Source organism: Ranitomeya imitator, chromosome 2, assembly GCF_032444005.1.
Source record: "Ranitomeya imitator isolate aRanImi1 chromosome 2, aRanImi1.pri, whole genome shotgun sequence".
Lineage (NCBI taxonomy): Eukaryota > Metazoa > Chordata > Amphibia > Anura > Dendrobatidae > Ranitomeya > Ranitomeya imitator.
The window spans coordinates 726,679,577-726,696,178 of record NC_091283.1 but is presented as its reverse complement, the minus strand read 5'-3'; the positions used below and the strand labels follow the sequence as shown (position 1 = coordinate 726,696,178).

Here is a 16,602-nt window from a genome sequence, read left to right as displayed (position 1 = left end):
GGAGTAGTATTGGATAGACACATAAGGGCACACCTGAAATCTAAAGCAATAATCGGCCACCCATAAAATATTTTCAGTCCAATATTAATCTTTGGCAAATTGAAGAAACTTTAATGTTGAGGCTGACATCATGATGAGAATTAGTGAACTACATATATATGTTAACTCAGCCCCGGCATTAAATTGGTGCAAAGGTAGCTGCTATTCTACCCTTTTTTCCCCTCAGACTCTCACACACCACTGTACCATGTGAAGTTATCCTTAAAGGGGTTAGCCACTATTCAGAAAACTCTTTCTCAATTATTGTATTTCCCTCACATAAATAATAACACCTATACTCAAGTCTGATGCTCGTGCTATTCCAGTAATGTTGGCACTGAGTCTCCCAAGGCTAGTATGACATTATGTCACACGAGCCCTGCAGCCAATCAGTGTTCGCTTCACTCTCTCCTCTTTTGGACAAAACTATCCAGCTAGTCCGGCTGACAAAGCTTCCATAACTGAACCATTACTCTAATGTTATAGAATGGCAGTTTGCAATTGTTTTGAAAATGCAACACCTAGCAAGTTTTGAAGGTCTACAAATACCAATGGATGTTTAGATTTGTAGTTCACAGAGCTGAAGAGGAAGACCATCAAAGGTTTTTCAGCCAATTAGTACCCACATTGGTGGCCAAACTGTCAAGAAAACAAAATGACTATGGTAAATTTTAAGCTGCATTTTACAGTACCAGCAAAAGCTATGCGATTTCATAAATCTAATGCACACATTTTTTTTTCTTGCCTTAATTGGAAGATTGTTGCATTTTTGCAATGTGCAGCATGGCACATCTTTCGGCGTTTTTTCAACCTTTTTTCACCCATAGACAGTAGCGAGTAAATGCAAAAACATTGCAAAAAATGTAGGTATTAGGTCTTGCTGTGTTTTTGGTGCAAAAACCTAAGGAAATTGCATCAATTTTGGTGGGGCACTAAACTTTATCAGCATGCACAAGAGACAATAAAAAAAGCAGTAAAAAAATGAAATAAAACTTGCTTTTTGTAAGCAGCTTTTTAATGCCAAGAGAGCAGTTTTTGCCTGCAGAAAAAAGCACAGCATAAACGGAACATGTGACCATAGTCTATCTCTTCTGGCTCAGATGGAATGTTACTGCTGCCGCTAATAAGTGACCGCAGTGGTGGTAATTTTTTCATTGTTTGGCCTCAGATTGACTGCGCCAGTTACGTGACATTGAAGTCATTAAAGAGAACATTGTGTGGGGGAGACATAGGTAGCAGTCATGTGGAGCTATGGGGTATCCTGTAGTTGAGGATAAATACACTGCTCAAAAAAATAAAAGGAACACTTAAACAACAAAATATAACTCCCAAGTAAATCAAACTTCTGTGAAATCAAACTGTCCATTTAGGAAGAAACAGTGTTTGACAATCAATTTCACATGCGGTTGTGCAAATGGAATAGACAACAGATGGAAATTATTAACAATTATCAAGACACACTCAATAAAGGAGTGGTTCTGCAAGGTGGGTACCACATACCACATCTCAGTACCAATGCTTTCTGGCTGATGTTTTGGTCACTTTTGAATGCTGGTTGTGCTTTCACACACATGGTAGCATGAGACGGACTCTACAACCCACACAGGTGACTCAGGTAGTATAGCTCATCCAGGATGGCACATCAATGCGAGCTGTGGCAAAAAGGTTTGCTGTTTCTGTCAGCATAGTGTCCAGAGGTTGGAGGCGCTACCAGGAGACTTGGAGGGGGCAGTAAGAGGGCAGCAACCAAGCAGCAGGACCGCTACCTCAGCCTTTGTGCAAGGAGGAACAGGAGGAGCACTGCCAGAGCCCTGCAAAATGACCTCCAGCATGCCACAAACATGCATGTGTCTGCACAAATGGTTAGAAACCGACTCCATGAGGATCTGAGTGCCCCACGTCCACAGGGGGTTGTGTTATCAGCCCAACACTGTGCAGGACACTTGGCATTTGCCACAGAACACCAGGATTCGCCAATGGCACCCTATGCTCTTCACAGATGAAAGCAGGTTTAAATTGAGCACATGTGATAAACATTACAGAGTCTGGAGATGCCGTGGAGAGCGATCTGCTGCCTGCAACATCCTTCAGCGTGACCTATTTGGCAGTGGGTCAGTAATGGTGTGGGGTGGTATTTCTTTGGAGGGCTACACAGCCCTCCATGTGCTCACCAGAGGTAGCCTGATTGCCATTAGGTACCAAGATGAGATCCTCAGACCCATTGTGAGACCATATGCTGGTGCGGTTGGCTCAGGATTCCTCCTAATGCAGGACAATGCCAGACCTCATGTGGCTGGAGTGTGTCAGCAGTTCCTGCAAGATGAAGGCATTGAAACTATGAACTTGCCTGCCTGTTCCCCAGACCTGAATCCGATTGAACACTTCTGGGACATCATGTCTCGCACCATCCACCAACGTCACGTTGCACCACAGACTTCCATGAGTTGGAGGATGCTTTAGTCCAGGTCTGGGTGAAGAAATCTCAGGAGACAATCCACCGCCTCATCAGGAGCATGCCCAGGCATTGTAGGGAGGTCATACAGACACGTGGAGGCCACGCACATTACTAAACATCATTTCCTTGTCTTGAAGCATTCCCACTAAAGTTGAATTAGCCTGTAATTTCATTTCCCACTTTGATTTTGAGCATCATTTCAACTCCAGACCTCCGTGGGATTTTAGTTGTGATTTACATTAATTTTTAGGTTTTATTGTTCTCAACACATTCCACTATGCAAAGAATAAAGATTTACAACTGGAATATTTCATTCAGTGATATCTAGGATGTGCTATTTTAGTGCTCCCTTTATTTTTTGGAGCAGTGTATATATATATATATATATATTTTTTTTTTTTTATTCACTTTCAGACCACCATAGAATAAAACCTCTAAAAGGGTTGTGCTGGCTTGGGAAAATAATCTGCATGCAATCAATCTGTGTCTATAGACTGCCAAATTGATACAGGGTATGGAGCGCATGATCAATGTCACCATTCCCCTGTATGCCCCATGCAAGTGATCATTTGTAGGCTATTAACATACTTGCCATTATTGCAATTATTTGGCGATCATTCTGTAAACTTTTACAGGAGTAGTAATAGTGTATTTGGGATAATGTATTATATATCTAACGATTACAACACTTATCATGAATTGTCTTTCTATTATAATTAATTTGAAAAATGAAACACAAAATATGCTAAATAACAATAACTTGAGAAAAAAAGTTTTCCATTTAAATCTAGGCAAGTACCAGGACTTCTGTAGCAATGTGCTCTGAGCAGACAAACAGGCCAAATACTTTGCCACCATTCCTCAATACATGTTTGGAAGTTAGCATTTCATGAGAAGAATTTGATACCAACTGTAAACTGTAAAGCATGATTGTGAAAATGGCATGATTTAGGGCTGCTTCTCTGTATCAGGGTCTGGGCAGATTATAATCATAAAATCCAAATTCTTAAAATAAATCTATCAGCAGGTTTTTGCTACTTAATCTGAAGACAGCAGGAGATAAAGGCTGGGACAGAGTTGAATGATGTGTAAGTTATTATGTGGTATTATTTATTTTAGAGTAGATTTTATCACTTGTCATAAGCATTGCCAGCTTAGGGTACCATCACACAGTGCCATTTCGATCGCTACGACGGTACGATTCGTGACGTTCCAGCGATATCGTTACGATATCGCTGTGTCTGACACGCAGCAGCGATCAGGGATCCTGCTGAGAATCGTACGTCGTAGCAGATCGTTTGGAACTTTCTTTCATCGCTGGATCTCCCGCTGTCATCGCTAGATCGGTGTGTGTGACACCGATCTAGCGATGCGATCTAGCGATGCGTTCGCTTGTAACCAGGGTAAACATCGGGTTACTAAGCGCAGGGCCGCGCTTAGTAACCCGATGTTTACCCTGGTTACCAGCGTAAATGTAAAAAAAAACAAACAGTACATACTTACATTCCGGTGTCCGTCAGGTCCCTAGCCGTCTGCTTCCCGCACGCACTGACTGCCGGCCGTAAAGTGAAAGCACAGTACAGCGGTGACGTCACCGCTGTGCTGTGCTTTCACTTTACGTCCAGCAGTCAGTCAGTGTGGGAAGCAGACGGCAAGGGACAGACACCGGAATGTAAGTATGTACTGTTTGGTTTTTTTTACGCTGGTAACCAGGGTAAACATCGGGTTACTAAGCGCGGCCCTGCGCTTAGTAACCCGATGTTTACCCTGGTTACCAGGGGACCTCGGCATCGTTGGTTGCTGGAGAGCTGTCTGTTTGACAGCTCCCCAGCGACCACACTACGATTTACCTACGATCACGGCCAGGTCGTATCGCTGGTCGTGATCGTAGGTAAATCGTATAGTGTGACGGTACCCTTACACTTGTCCAACCAGGCCCCCTGCCTCCGTGATTAGCATTTCACTGTCTATAGACATTGTGTCACGATTGGACTGGTGAGCAAACTGGGACGAGGGGCAACTTTCCTGGCCCTAGCACTAGGGGGCGCCCTAGCTCACCCTGTTCCCCAGGATACCTTAGATGGCGAGGAAGCCAGGGCCTCTGCCCTTGCTCTGTCTCCTAGCTGCAGCCCTGCATCTGTCCCCCTCCCCCACCCAGGGAAGACAGGTGCTACCGTGTACCGCAGTACACCAACCCGACAAACAGGGAAACAAACACAAGGGTAACATAAAATTCCACTCACACAAAATATACTCTCACAAACAACAGAGGTATTCACCAGGGTGTGAATAATGGGGATGAAAATAAGGCAGACGAGGATCTGGCCAGAAGGCCAGCTTTTATAGGAGGGAGTAGTAGCTAACCAATCACAGCTGAATGCAGGGATTTCCACATGGCCAGTTAACCCCTGCTCTGCTGAAAGAAAACAAACATTTAATACACCTAAGAGGTGCTTCTTCTCAGCGGCAAAGCAGGAACCATCAGACTTGCGGTCTGCTGGCACTGCTCTGTTGCGGTAACTCCGTGACACATTGTATATAGAGAGCCTGGTGTGGGCCGGGGTAGTGGTCTCAGTTCTGCTGCATTTTACATCAAAAAGCTCATTCATCGCATTTATAAATATGAGTCTGGAACATATTGCATTTAGTTGGTACCTGATGTCTTACAGCAAACAATATACGACTCTTGGAGCAGATGATTTACCTTAAAATGTTGCAGATAAATTAACACATTTTCTAAAATTATGTCAACTATTTTTACAAAATGTTATACATTTAAATTATTTAATATCATTTATTTTAACTCAAGTTAGCAGTTGGCAAGCCTTCAGGTTGTTCCCCATTAGTAATTTGAACTTCCAGGAAAAATAATGTTTATCAACTCTTATCTCTACAATAGTTTTTACTTTTATCTTAATGTTATTAATGTTTTATTCTACTTTTTTTATGAAGCTTAATTTTCTTATACTCTTAAACAATTTAGCAACTTTTCAAAAGGAAGTAATAAAAAAAGTCAATTTGTGGTCTGCCATGCACTGATTCTTAGCATTCAGGTCATTTGGCAACTTTAATTAGGACTCAGCAAGATTAAACTTGGTCTTGAACATTTACCAAGCATTCGCTTATTATATTTATGGATCATGGTAAATCTTTATTAAGTTTTAAACTGTGTCCTTACTGTTTGCCAATGTAACTTTCCCAATTTATTGTAATTTTGTTACTTCATAAAATTTACTTTAAAATTGCATTAAAGTAATGTAAATAAATTACACAATGTTAGGGTTGGCGGAATGCACCAAATAAATATAAAGATAGCAATAAGGTGCGGTCGCAGCCCGGGATCCACTGCGCAGAGATGGAACCTACTGCTAAATAATGGTGGAACAAGATGGCAGATGAAGACTGAACACAAGTGGGTTAAACATCACCTGGTGTGAATAGAAGCAAACTCTATTACTCCACAGAGTCACAATAGAAACGATGTCCCCTGTGAGCAGTCTCAGGGTGCAGCAGGTGTACGCTAGTGGGATCCCTAGAATTCACCCCCACTACGCTAATGATTGGACTCGCTCTGGCCCTCGGTGGCTTTTGAGCCTGCGCCTGAGGATGCCCTGAGCAGATGCTGAGTCCAAGCGGGAATTTCCACCCTACACTGAAAGAAGTGTGAACGCAGCTATGAAGCCACTATTAGGGGCTGACTTGTTTGCTCCACTCACCCTAATACCCAAGCAACAACCAGAGGGAAGAGAATCCTTTAGGAGCATTCACCAGAGTAAATCTCACAGCACACACGTACATTGTCAGGTCTATACTAGCGCATGGCCAAAAGGCCATGCGAACCTTTTATAGTCGCAGCCTTTCTGGTGGTCCAATCAGAGGATCTGAGCATGTGACCTCTGACCTCCAATGAGAGGTCATCCCACAGGCATGCTCAACAGACAAAAAAGCAGTACTTAGGCCCTGGAGCATCTGCTCGCTGCTCATAAATGCTGGTTACAATAGCTGGATCTGGAAAAGCAGCAGTAATCAGGCGTACAGCATCAGCTTGAGCAAGATGCTGGGACTGATGTCTCTGCTGAGCAGGCTCTTCTGTGGCTGAGGAAGAATGGGAGACTGCAGAGGACATGGTTTGAGTTTCCCTTATGCAGTGGCGGGAACTCAACACCTAACACACAATAATACCTGATCCCTTTCAGAAAGTTAATTCTGTAAGTATCCAAAAAATGAACATCTTTAGATCTCAAATGGTTCATTGGTGTGCAAAAACAATGTTATTATAAGCTCATATGGCATATGTCCATTTATACATATTCTAAAGCTTAATTGCGAAGATTATTATAGCCTTTAGACTTGCTATAATTCGTAGCTAAATCTTGTAATCTTTTGATTGCCATTTATGAATGACTCTGAAACATTTTGCAATTTCAAAGAAAAACATAGTTTCAGTATACTTTAAAAACTAGCCAGGGATTAAGCTACATGGTGACTAATTGAAAAATCAGGTCCCCGGAAGTTTATTCCAGCACACTGTCAATGACTGAGAAGTATCTCTGTGCGTGGTTATCAGGAGACACCAATTATTCATTGGCAGCCTGTGGAAAGAAGCAAATGGAGACCGGTCATTTTGATTAGTGTACAGGCAGCATAGTCATGGGCAGATCATAAACTATGCTCTTCCCATTTATTGAATCTGGACTCTCTCCCTGCACGTTTTAAGAGGGACATGAGTATATCGCGTCAGAAAAAGACAAAGGTGGAGTACAGCAATTAGTGTCTCAAGAGGTAGATGGTGATGAGACACAGTATATCAGGCCCTTCTTTGTGTCTAACACAGTGCATATCGGAGTCCTTTCTTCTAATTTTTGGCAGTTCTTGATCGTCTGCATAGGCTTTGTGAGTTTCAAAGTCCTTCCTTCATGTATTAAACAGAATGCGTCTGACCATGTCACACACACCACATGCCGAAGTAAGGTAGTAAAATGTTAAAATTTACATTTTCTGAAGTCATAGGTGACAGGGAAATACAGTGAGAGATTGCCCGATTATTAAGGGGTTGAGGAGGCATTTGTCTTGTCTCTTTTTAATTTTGCCTTATATACAAGTCATTATGCAGGAAAGAATATTTCCTAACATTTTCATATAAAATCCATTTTTTCTGGGTTTGTTATTTCTTGTTGTCAGTCTGTAAAAGTGGAGTGATACTCTGACATTATTCTCAGCAGAGATTTGAGAACCAGAAATGCATTCAGGTATCTTCCCATGCTATTCCCATTACATTTGAACACTGATTCCATCTATTTTAGAAATTTTCTTGCCTCCACATTCTCCTCTGTTAGAGTCTTCCTTCAGTTTCCAATTGTCTTACTCAGTACTCGAATTGAGCTTGTCTGAGCATCTGACTTGCTCAATTCGAATACCGTGCACTTGAGCATTTTAATGCTCAATCATCACTAATTCACATGAAAATAAGAAACTTTGTAATATATGTTACTAGAGTAATCTATGTCTTTCCCCTCTAAGGACTGATCATTGTCAAAATTCTCAAATCTTGGGTAAAAACTGTCCCCAGTGAAGACACTTTGTTGTTACAATAATGAGATTGGATATGACAGTTATTACTACTAACATTATACAAGGTGGGCCATGTATATGGATAAACCTAAATAAAATGGGAATGCTTGGTGATATCAACTTCCTGTTTACGGCACATTAGTATATGGGAGGGGGAAAACTTTTCAAAATGGGTAGTGACCATGGTGGCCATTTTGAAGTAAGCCATTTTGTATCCAACTTTATTTTTTCAATGGGAAGAGGGTCATGTGACACATCAAACTGATTGAGAATATCCCAAAAAAAACAATGGTGTGCTTCATTTTAAAGTAACTTTATTATTTAATGAGTTGCTTACAAGATTCTCTTTGTTGACAGTCATTGACATGTCGCAGAGGTTAACACGTGAGGCGTGGATAGAAAATGTGTTGATGTCTGGTGAACACAGTACCCGGGTCATTGTAGCAGATTCCAATGCAAGACACCATATGCAAGAAAACTGTCACCATTCCCATGTTATTTAGGTGTATCCATGTATATGGCCCACCCAAAAAAGTTTGCCTCATCACTGAACATAATGTTCTGTGTAAACTGATGGTCCTGTTCCAATTTTTGTTTTGTCTATTCTGCAAATTCAGTGCACCGATCTGGGTCATCGTCTTTGAGATGCTGCAGCAACTTGATTTTGTAAGGGTGCCATTTGTAAGTAGCTAATATCCTCCAAAGGGATGTTCGACTGATGCTAGATCGGCATGCTGAATTTGCAGAATGGGCAAAACAATAAAGTTGGATCCAAAATGGCCGACTTCAAAATGGCCGCCATAGTCACCACTCATCTTGAAAAGTTTTCCCTCTCCCATATACTAATGTGTCACAAACAGGATGTTGATGTCACCAACCATTCCCATTTTATTTAGGTGTATCCATATACATGGCCTACCCTGTATATAGTTGGGAGAGGAGAGGAGGAGATGGAGAGAGCTCTGATCCAAGCTCCTCCCTCAACCTCCCACTCTCCCCTATATATAAGATGATATTTGCTGTGAATAAAATACTATCTCAGCAACTGAGAAATATGTCTTCACTGAATACAGATTTTATTCGTGAATTGAGAATTTAAAGAATAAATAATCAGTCCAGGTGGAGAAAGGAGCAGGTTTCTCAGATAACATATTTTACTAAGTTTATTATTTTTACTTTTATTGTTGATTTATGAAAAAGTAAAATAACAGTTACACTTTAAATTTATTTTCAAAAGTGGACTTCTTAGGAAATTGATAAATCTTTTCAAACATGAAAGTCTTTCCCTTATTGTAATTTATAATCATTTTTGGTTAGAGTTCATAGACACTTAACAATGTAATATATAATGTTAGTAAAACTTTTGTCCACCTGTAACTACATTCTAGATTCAAGGTAAACTTAAGGAACAAAATAAAACAGAAATATTTTAATCTTGAACTAGCTGTCTTTAAGAATTTCAAAATGAGATAGTTCAGTTTCTAATAAATATTTCAAAAGACATGAATCATATCTGTAGTAGTCTCCGGCCATTAAAACATTTGATTTTCAGGTTGCAGAATCATTTTTGTAAATATTGAAACCTATAAAGTTATGTTACTGAAAGACTTTCACCCATTACCAAAATTGCAATGTTGTGTTGAAATCTAGCAGATTAATTTTGTTTTCGCCAGGTAGTCCATGTTATTGTTTGGATTTGGCCCCCTCAAGCACCGGGTGTTTGTCGCGCTGTCATGTGCATGACAGCGCAGCAAGCACTGCTTCTGATTGGTGGTAAAATCATTACAGATGATCAGATAGCCACGGCTCCCATGCTGTCAAATAACAGCATTAGCCCCAGCTGTGATTGGAGGTATATATTTTACATCCGGTAACTGGCGTAGACTAATAGGATTACTGCTCTCATCAGCCTACACCTGCCTTCCACTAATAAGAGTGAGAGCATGTGGTGACTGATGGGAGTATTTCTAAGACGGCACCTGTACTCTAAATAAATAATTTAAAAAATAAAAAACGGCATAGGTTTCCTTGTATTTGTGATAACCATCTGGGCAAAACTGACAGCTGGAAGCTGCAACCCTCAGCTGTCAGCGTAAGCAAGGCTGGCTATCAAGAATAGAGGGGTCCCCAAGCTTATTTTTAAATTATTTAAATAAATAATTGCAAAAATGAAATATGGTCCCCCCATGTTTGACAACCAGCTTGCTAAAGCAAACAGATGTGGGCTAGTATTCTGAGGCTGGTAAGTGGCCATTGATATTGCCTCCCAGTCTAAAAACTGCATCCCACAGCCTTCCAGAAAAATGCATCTATTTGATGTGCCAATTCAGGTGCTTTGCCCAGAACTGTCCACTTGCCCTGTAGTGGTTTCAAGTGGGGTTCATATTTGTGGGGTTGATGTCTCCTTTGTACTGTCCGGTGACATCAAGCCTACAACTTAGCAATGGAGAGGCGTATATAAGACACCTATCCAATTCTAATCCTATAGTTATTTTGTTCACATCTTGGCACCATCCAGATTGAAAACTGTTCATCCCCAGACGGATTATGGTGTCGGACAGGATGACGGACAGTTGAGGGATATGGTAGTTTTTTTGTTTTTGTTTTATTACAGTAGACAATGGCTTTAATAGAATGGGTGATATTGTGAGTATGGTTGTTAGGGTTTGGCGGAATGCACCAAATATATATTTATAGAATAATCGGTGCGTTCGCAACCCGGGGTCCACCGTGCAGGAGTAAAACCCACTGTTAGTAGCTGACGGTACTATATGGTGTTACTTCACAGAGTCACTAAAGACAAGAGAACGCTGTGCCCTGTTAACCTCACAGAGGAACACAGCTACCAAATAGACCAAACAGTGGTCAAGCAGTCAGAATAACACACGCAAAACTCCTCACCGGAGGTGCCGGTATTCTAGGGGCTTATTGCAGCCGAACCCTGAAGCCACATACACATGACCACACTGGGGCAGAACACATAAGTTAGTTGATACTAGCGCATGGCCGTGCGGCCATGCAAACCTTTAATAGCTGCAGCAACTTCAGAACCTTCCTAGAGGACTAATGGGAGCTGCTGCAGTACCTGATCAACTTCAGGACCTTCCTAGAGGACCAATTGGAACTGCTGCACTACCTGAGCATGTGACCCCCGACCTCCAATGAGAGGTCTTACCCTAGGCATGCTCAGAAGGGGAAAAGCAGGACTTAGTCCCAGAGACATCTGCTCGTCGCTGACCAGTACTGGTTACAATGTTTGAACCTGGAAAGGCAGCAGTAATCATCCGCACCGTATCAGGCTGAGTCAGATGCTGGGACTGACGTCTCACCTGAGCAGGCTACACTGTGGCTGTAGAAGAATGGGAGACCGCAGCGGAGATGGCTCGAGATTCCCCCTGTGCAGAGGCGGGAACTCGACCCCTAACAGTGGTTTAATTTAGAAACATTAAACTGAACTATGAAATTATAGGCCAGTAAGCTTAACCTCTACTGTGGGTAAAATCCTGGAGGGTATTCTAAGAAATTCTATGCTGGAGTATCTGAAGAGGAATAACCTCATGACCCAATATCAACATGGGTTTACTAGGGACCGTTCCTGTCAAACTAATCTGATAAGCTTCTATAAAGCAGTAAGTTCCGGACTGGACCAAGGACACGCAGTGGACGTGGTGTATATGGACTTTTCAAAAGCTTTTGATACAGTACAATACAAAAGGTTGATACATAAAATGAGAACAATGGGAATAGGGGAAAATATGTGTAAATCGGTTAAGAACTGGCTCAGGTATATGAAACAAAGGGTGGTTGTTAATGGAACACACTCGGACTGGGTCATAGTTAACAGTGGGGTACCACAGGGGTCAGTGTTAGGCCCGCTTCTTTTTAACATATTTATTAATGACCTCGTAGGGGGCATGCAGAGTAGAATTTCAATTTTTGCAGATGACACTAAACTCTGCAGAATAATCAATACAGAGGAGAACAGTATTATATTACAGGAGGATTTATGTAAACTAAAATCTCGGGCTGATAAATGGCAAATGAGCTTTAATGGGGATAAACGTAAGGTCATGAACTTGGGCAGAAGAAATAATATGTATAATTATGTGCTTAATTGTAAAACACTTGGAAAAACTGTCACTGGAAAAGACATGGGGGCATGGGTGGATGACAAACTCACACTTAGTGGCCAGTGTCAGGCAGCTGCTGCAAAGGCAAATAAAATAATGGGATGCATTAAAAGAGGCATAGATGCTCATAAGGAGAACATAATATTACCTCTATACAAGTCACTAGTGTGACCACACTTAGAATACTGTGTACAGTTATGGTCTCCGGAGTATAGGAAAGACATTGCTGAACTAGAGGGGGTGCAGAGAAGAGCGACCAAGGTTATTACAGGACTGGGGGGTCTGCAATACCAAGACAGGTTATTATACTTGAGGTTATTTAGTTTGGAAAAACAAAGGCTAAGGGGTGATCTTATTACAATGTATAAATACATGAGTGGACAGTAAAAATACCTTTCTAATGATCTTTAACTCTTAAATCTGAGACGGGGAAAAGGGGGTATCCTCTAGGACTGGAGGAAAGAAGGTTTAAACATAAAAACAGACGCGGTTTCTTTACTGTTAGAGCAGTGAGACTATGGAACTCTCTTCCGTATGATATTGTAATGATTCATTACTAAAATTTAAGAAGGGACAGTATGCCTTTCTTGAAAAGTATAATGTTACAGGTTATTTACACTAGATTCCTTGATAGGGGATTGACCTAGGGAACTAGTCTGATTGCCATATGTGGAGTCGGGAGGAAATTTTTTTCCGCAATGCGCAGCGTACTGTTTGCCACATGGGTTTTGTTTTTGCCTTCCTCTGGATCAACATGTTAGGGCATGTTAGGTTAGGAAATGGGTTGAACTAGATGGACTTAAAGGCAACCTTAAAAACTATGTTACTGTATCATTCCTTCAATTAAAGAATTTAATTCTGGCTGTGTGTTTATTTACAATAAAACTATAGAACTAGTAATGGATAGGTGTCTTATGTGACATCTTAGGCTACTTTCACACTAGCGTTGGAATCTCCCCGTCGCAATGCGTTGGGCAGAGATTCCAATGCTAGCATTTAATGCACTGCACAACGGAGGCAGCGGATGCATTTCTCCAGTGCATCCGCTGCCCCATTGTGAGGTGCGGGGAGGTGGGGGCGGAGTTCCGGCCGCGCATACGCGGTTGGAAAAAGCGGTCCGTCAGGAGCAAAAAACGTTACATGTAGCGTTTTTAGCTCCCGACGGTCCGCCAAAGCACGACGCATCCGTCGCACGACGGATGCGATGTGTGGCAATCCGTCGCAATGCGTCGTTAATACAAGTCTATGGGAAAAAAACACATCCTGCAAGCACTTTTGCAGGATGCTTTTTTTCTGCAAAACGGCGCATTGTGACGGATTGAAGTTAACGCTAGTATGAAAGTAGCCTTATAAGACATCAATCCCACAAATATGAACCACACTTGCCACCTCAACAGAGCAAGTTGGAACAGCATGGAGAGCGCTAGAATTCTAATAGATGCACCTTTTCTGGGCAGCTGTGGGCTACTGTTTTTACACTGGGGGAGCCAATATCAATTGCCCCTTACCAGCCATAGAATACCAGTCCCTAGCTGCCTGATTTCGCAAGGATAATTGTCAAAAATGGGGGGGGGGGACCGAACGCCATTTTTTTAAAATTATTTCTTTAAATAATTTAAAAAAACATAGTGCAGACCCCTCAATTCTTGATAACCAGCTTTGCTAACACTAAGAGGTGAGGGTTGTTAGCCAACAGCTATCAGTTTTGCCAGGCTGGTTATCAAAAACACAGGGGAATGTACGCTGTTTTTTTAAATTATTTATTTAGAGCTCAGATGCCAGCTGATGTATACTCCCATCAGCCTTCACCTTTTCTCGCTGTTATAAGTGGCAGCAGGCATATGCTGACGGAAGCAGTAGTCTCATCAGCCGACGCCAGTTACTAGAGGTAAACCTTATACCTCTTGTTTTTGCCTCTGATCAGAAGCAGTGTTTGATGCTCTGTCATGCACATGACAGTGTAGCAAACACTGGATGTTCAGGCTCCCTACTCAAGTGAATGGCATCTGGGTTCACGTCCAGGTTCTGTTCTGGTACTCAAACCCAAACTTTTTTTTAACTATTCGTCCGAACCCACCATACCTGAACATACAGGGGTTCGACTATCTCTATTCACATGCTATATTTCCTATCAGGCAGGATCACCATTTGAACTAGATTTCCACTGTACATATTTATAATAGCATAGATTTGGCAGTTCTCAAAACTTTTCTAATTTGCAGTGAAGAGATAAGTGCATATGTTCAAATTGATCTTCTTCCTCTAATCATTTTTCTTCTATCATTGGCTTCTTTGTATTTACAAACAGGATCCTTCTTATCCTGGGCACGTCTTATGATTGGTCTGTGCACAAAATCTATATACAGCCTTCTTTTAAGGATGAGGTTACATTGTACAGGCTAGAAATTAAGATACTGAAGTGAACTACACAAAATTAGCAGAGGACATCCTGAACAATGGTCCAAGGGGCTATACTTGGGACAACCTACATTGGCTTTGTTCATGCATCGTCAGGCTATATACACAATTTGGGGGTTGTATAGTACAGTAGAGAATGTAGTAGAGTGATAAACCTCAAAGGTTGGTTAGGTGACAAAAAACAGCCCTTCGGACAGCCAATGAACGTTCCCCAAAAGAAAGCCCTGTAGATCTACAGTATCTGTATTTCCCATTAAAGCCCAGGCCTCTGCTAATCTCTCATTTATTGTGTAGTTGATAATAATGAATGACTATATTCCTAAAGCCTGGACTGCTTCTGCTGGTTCCTCCTTTACTGGATGTGGTTGATAATGATCACTGATTTATCTGAAGCAGGGAATGCCGATCATACATTTTCTAGATAGCTTATGATAATAACTGATTACTTCTGTCTCAATGATATAGATAATGTAACAGGTCTACTCCGTCCCCCCTTCTATTCCTGCTCTTTAACCTTCGTCAGGCTGCATAATTTTACAATGTTAACAGGCTGCAGAGGTACAATTGTACCTTCATATATATTTTATTGAAATTTGGCCAATATATTCTGGACCAAAACTGCAGATGTCACGAAATTTCAGCCCTCTACGGCTTTTCGAAAAAAAAAGTTATTGCAATTTTAAAACGGAATAGTTACAATTGTACCTACTCAGCCGGACGAAGGTTAACACAGCCACAGTTTCATGGCTGTTCGTTGATGAGCCTTTTATTGCATACTCTAAATGTAGCCCAACCACAAGCCTCCCCTGTTTAGAGGATCTTCTCTCTCTGCAAAGATCACCGCTAAGGTTGCCAAAACATATCCAAATATATATATTTAGTGGTATATACAATAGCCTTCTGTCAGAGATGTTTAAAATCCTGCCAAAACATTCCTCAGACATAGCCTCATTATGTAAATGGAACAGATTTTTTTTTAATGACCCTCAACCAAAATGTTGTATAAATCAAATATTTGAAAACTGCATGAAAACGGTAAACTTAATATAGTTAATGCCACAGTCTCACATTATTTAGTTCCTTCATCTCAAACCCTTTATAGACCTCATTTAGTATTTAAGAACATAGATTTGTGCTGCTTATTTTTACTGCCATTTTACTATCTGCTCACCTTTCATATTAGGATATGTGAAAGGTGTGTGTGTGTATGTGTGTGCTGATGCCACAAACAAAAAACAAGAAGTTAACCCACAAATAAATAGAAGTAGACTGCTATTACCTCTGGGAGAAAATATCTCTGTACGGACTGCCATGTTGAAGAGCTATTCCATAGCCTTTGCTACTAATGCTGTTTCCAATGACAGTCACTGAACATTCATCATCTGTGAGGGCTGCATACTCCACTACTGTCACATCCCATAAGAATGCATAGTTTCCTTTCTTTGCCTGGAAGTAAGGAATAATAAAAAGACAAAGAAAACATATACAGCAAATGTTAAGAATATATTATATTTTAGAACAATTGGGAGACAAGAATAAAGAAAATTGTATAATGACACAAAGCACACAGCAAATCCGAAGTGAAGGCTTTGACAATAGGATTTTCCCCATGAATGACTGTTTTCACTGATTTTAATTAAATGTAATTTTTAAATTGGTGAAGAAAATGCTTATACTTAACTCTAAATTGGAATAATCACAATTTGTTTTCACATACAACTTCATTGAAATGATGCTATATATAGGCTTTTATGCCATTTGCTGAAAGTAATCACGACTTTATCAGAGTATTATTTTTTTACATCTATGTGATAAATAATAAGTACAGAACGACAGATGGCTCAAGGATTAAGCACAAAAGAATGTGAATTTAGAGGCCCTGGCTTACTTTCCTGTACATTTGCATAAATAATGCATGAACATGAATCCATCACCAGTGGCATGAATTATGTGAATGTATAGGCTGCTTTATCAAACAAGGAAAGCTGT

At 40.9% G+C, this 16,602-nt stretch overlaps 1 protein-coding gene across 1 annotated transcript in view; it reads right to left on the bottom strand.

The window, feature by feature from the left end:
* Positions 1–16,602, bottom strand: part of GRID1 (glutamate ionotropic receptor delta type subunit 1) — a 2,008,846-nt gene that overhangs the window by 93,275 nt on the left and 1,898,969 nt on the right. The window contains exon 14 of the mRNA XM_069753192.1: positions 15,893–16,059. Within this exon, the coding sequence (XP_069609293.1) occupies positions 15,893–16,059 (167 nt within the window). The remainder of the gene's footprint in view (positions 1–15,892; positions 16,060–16,602) is intronic.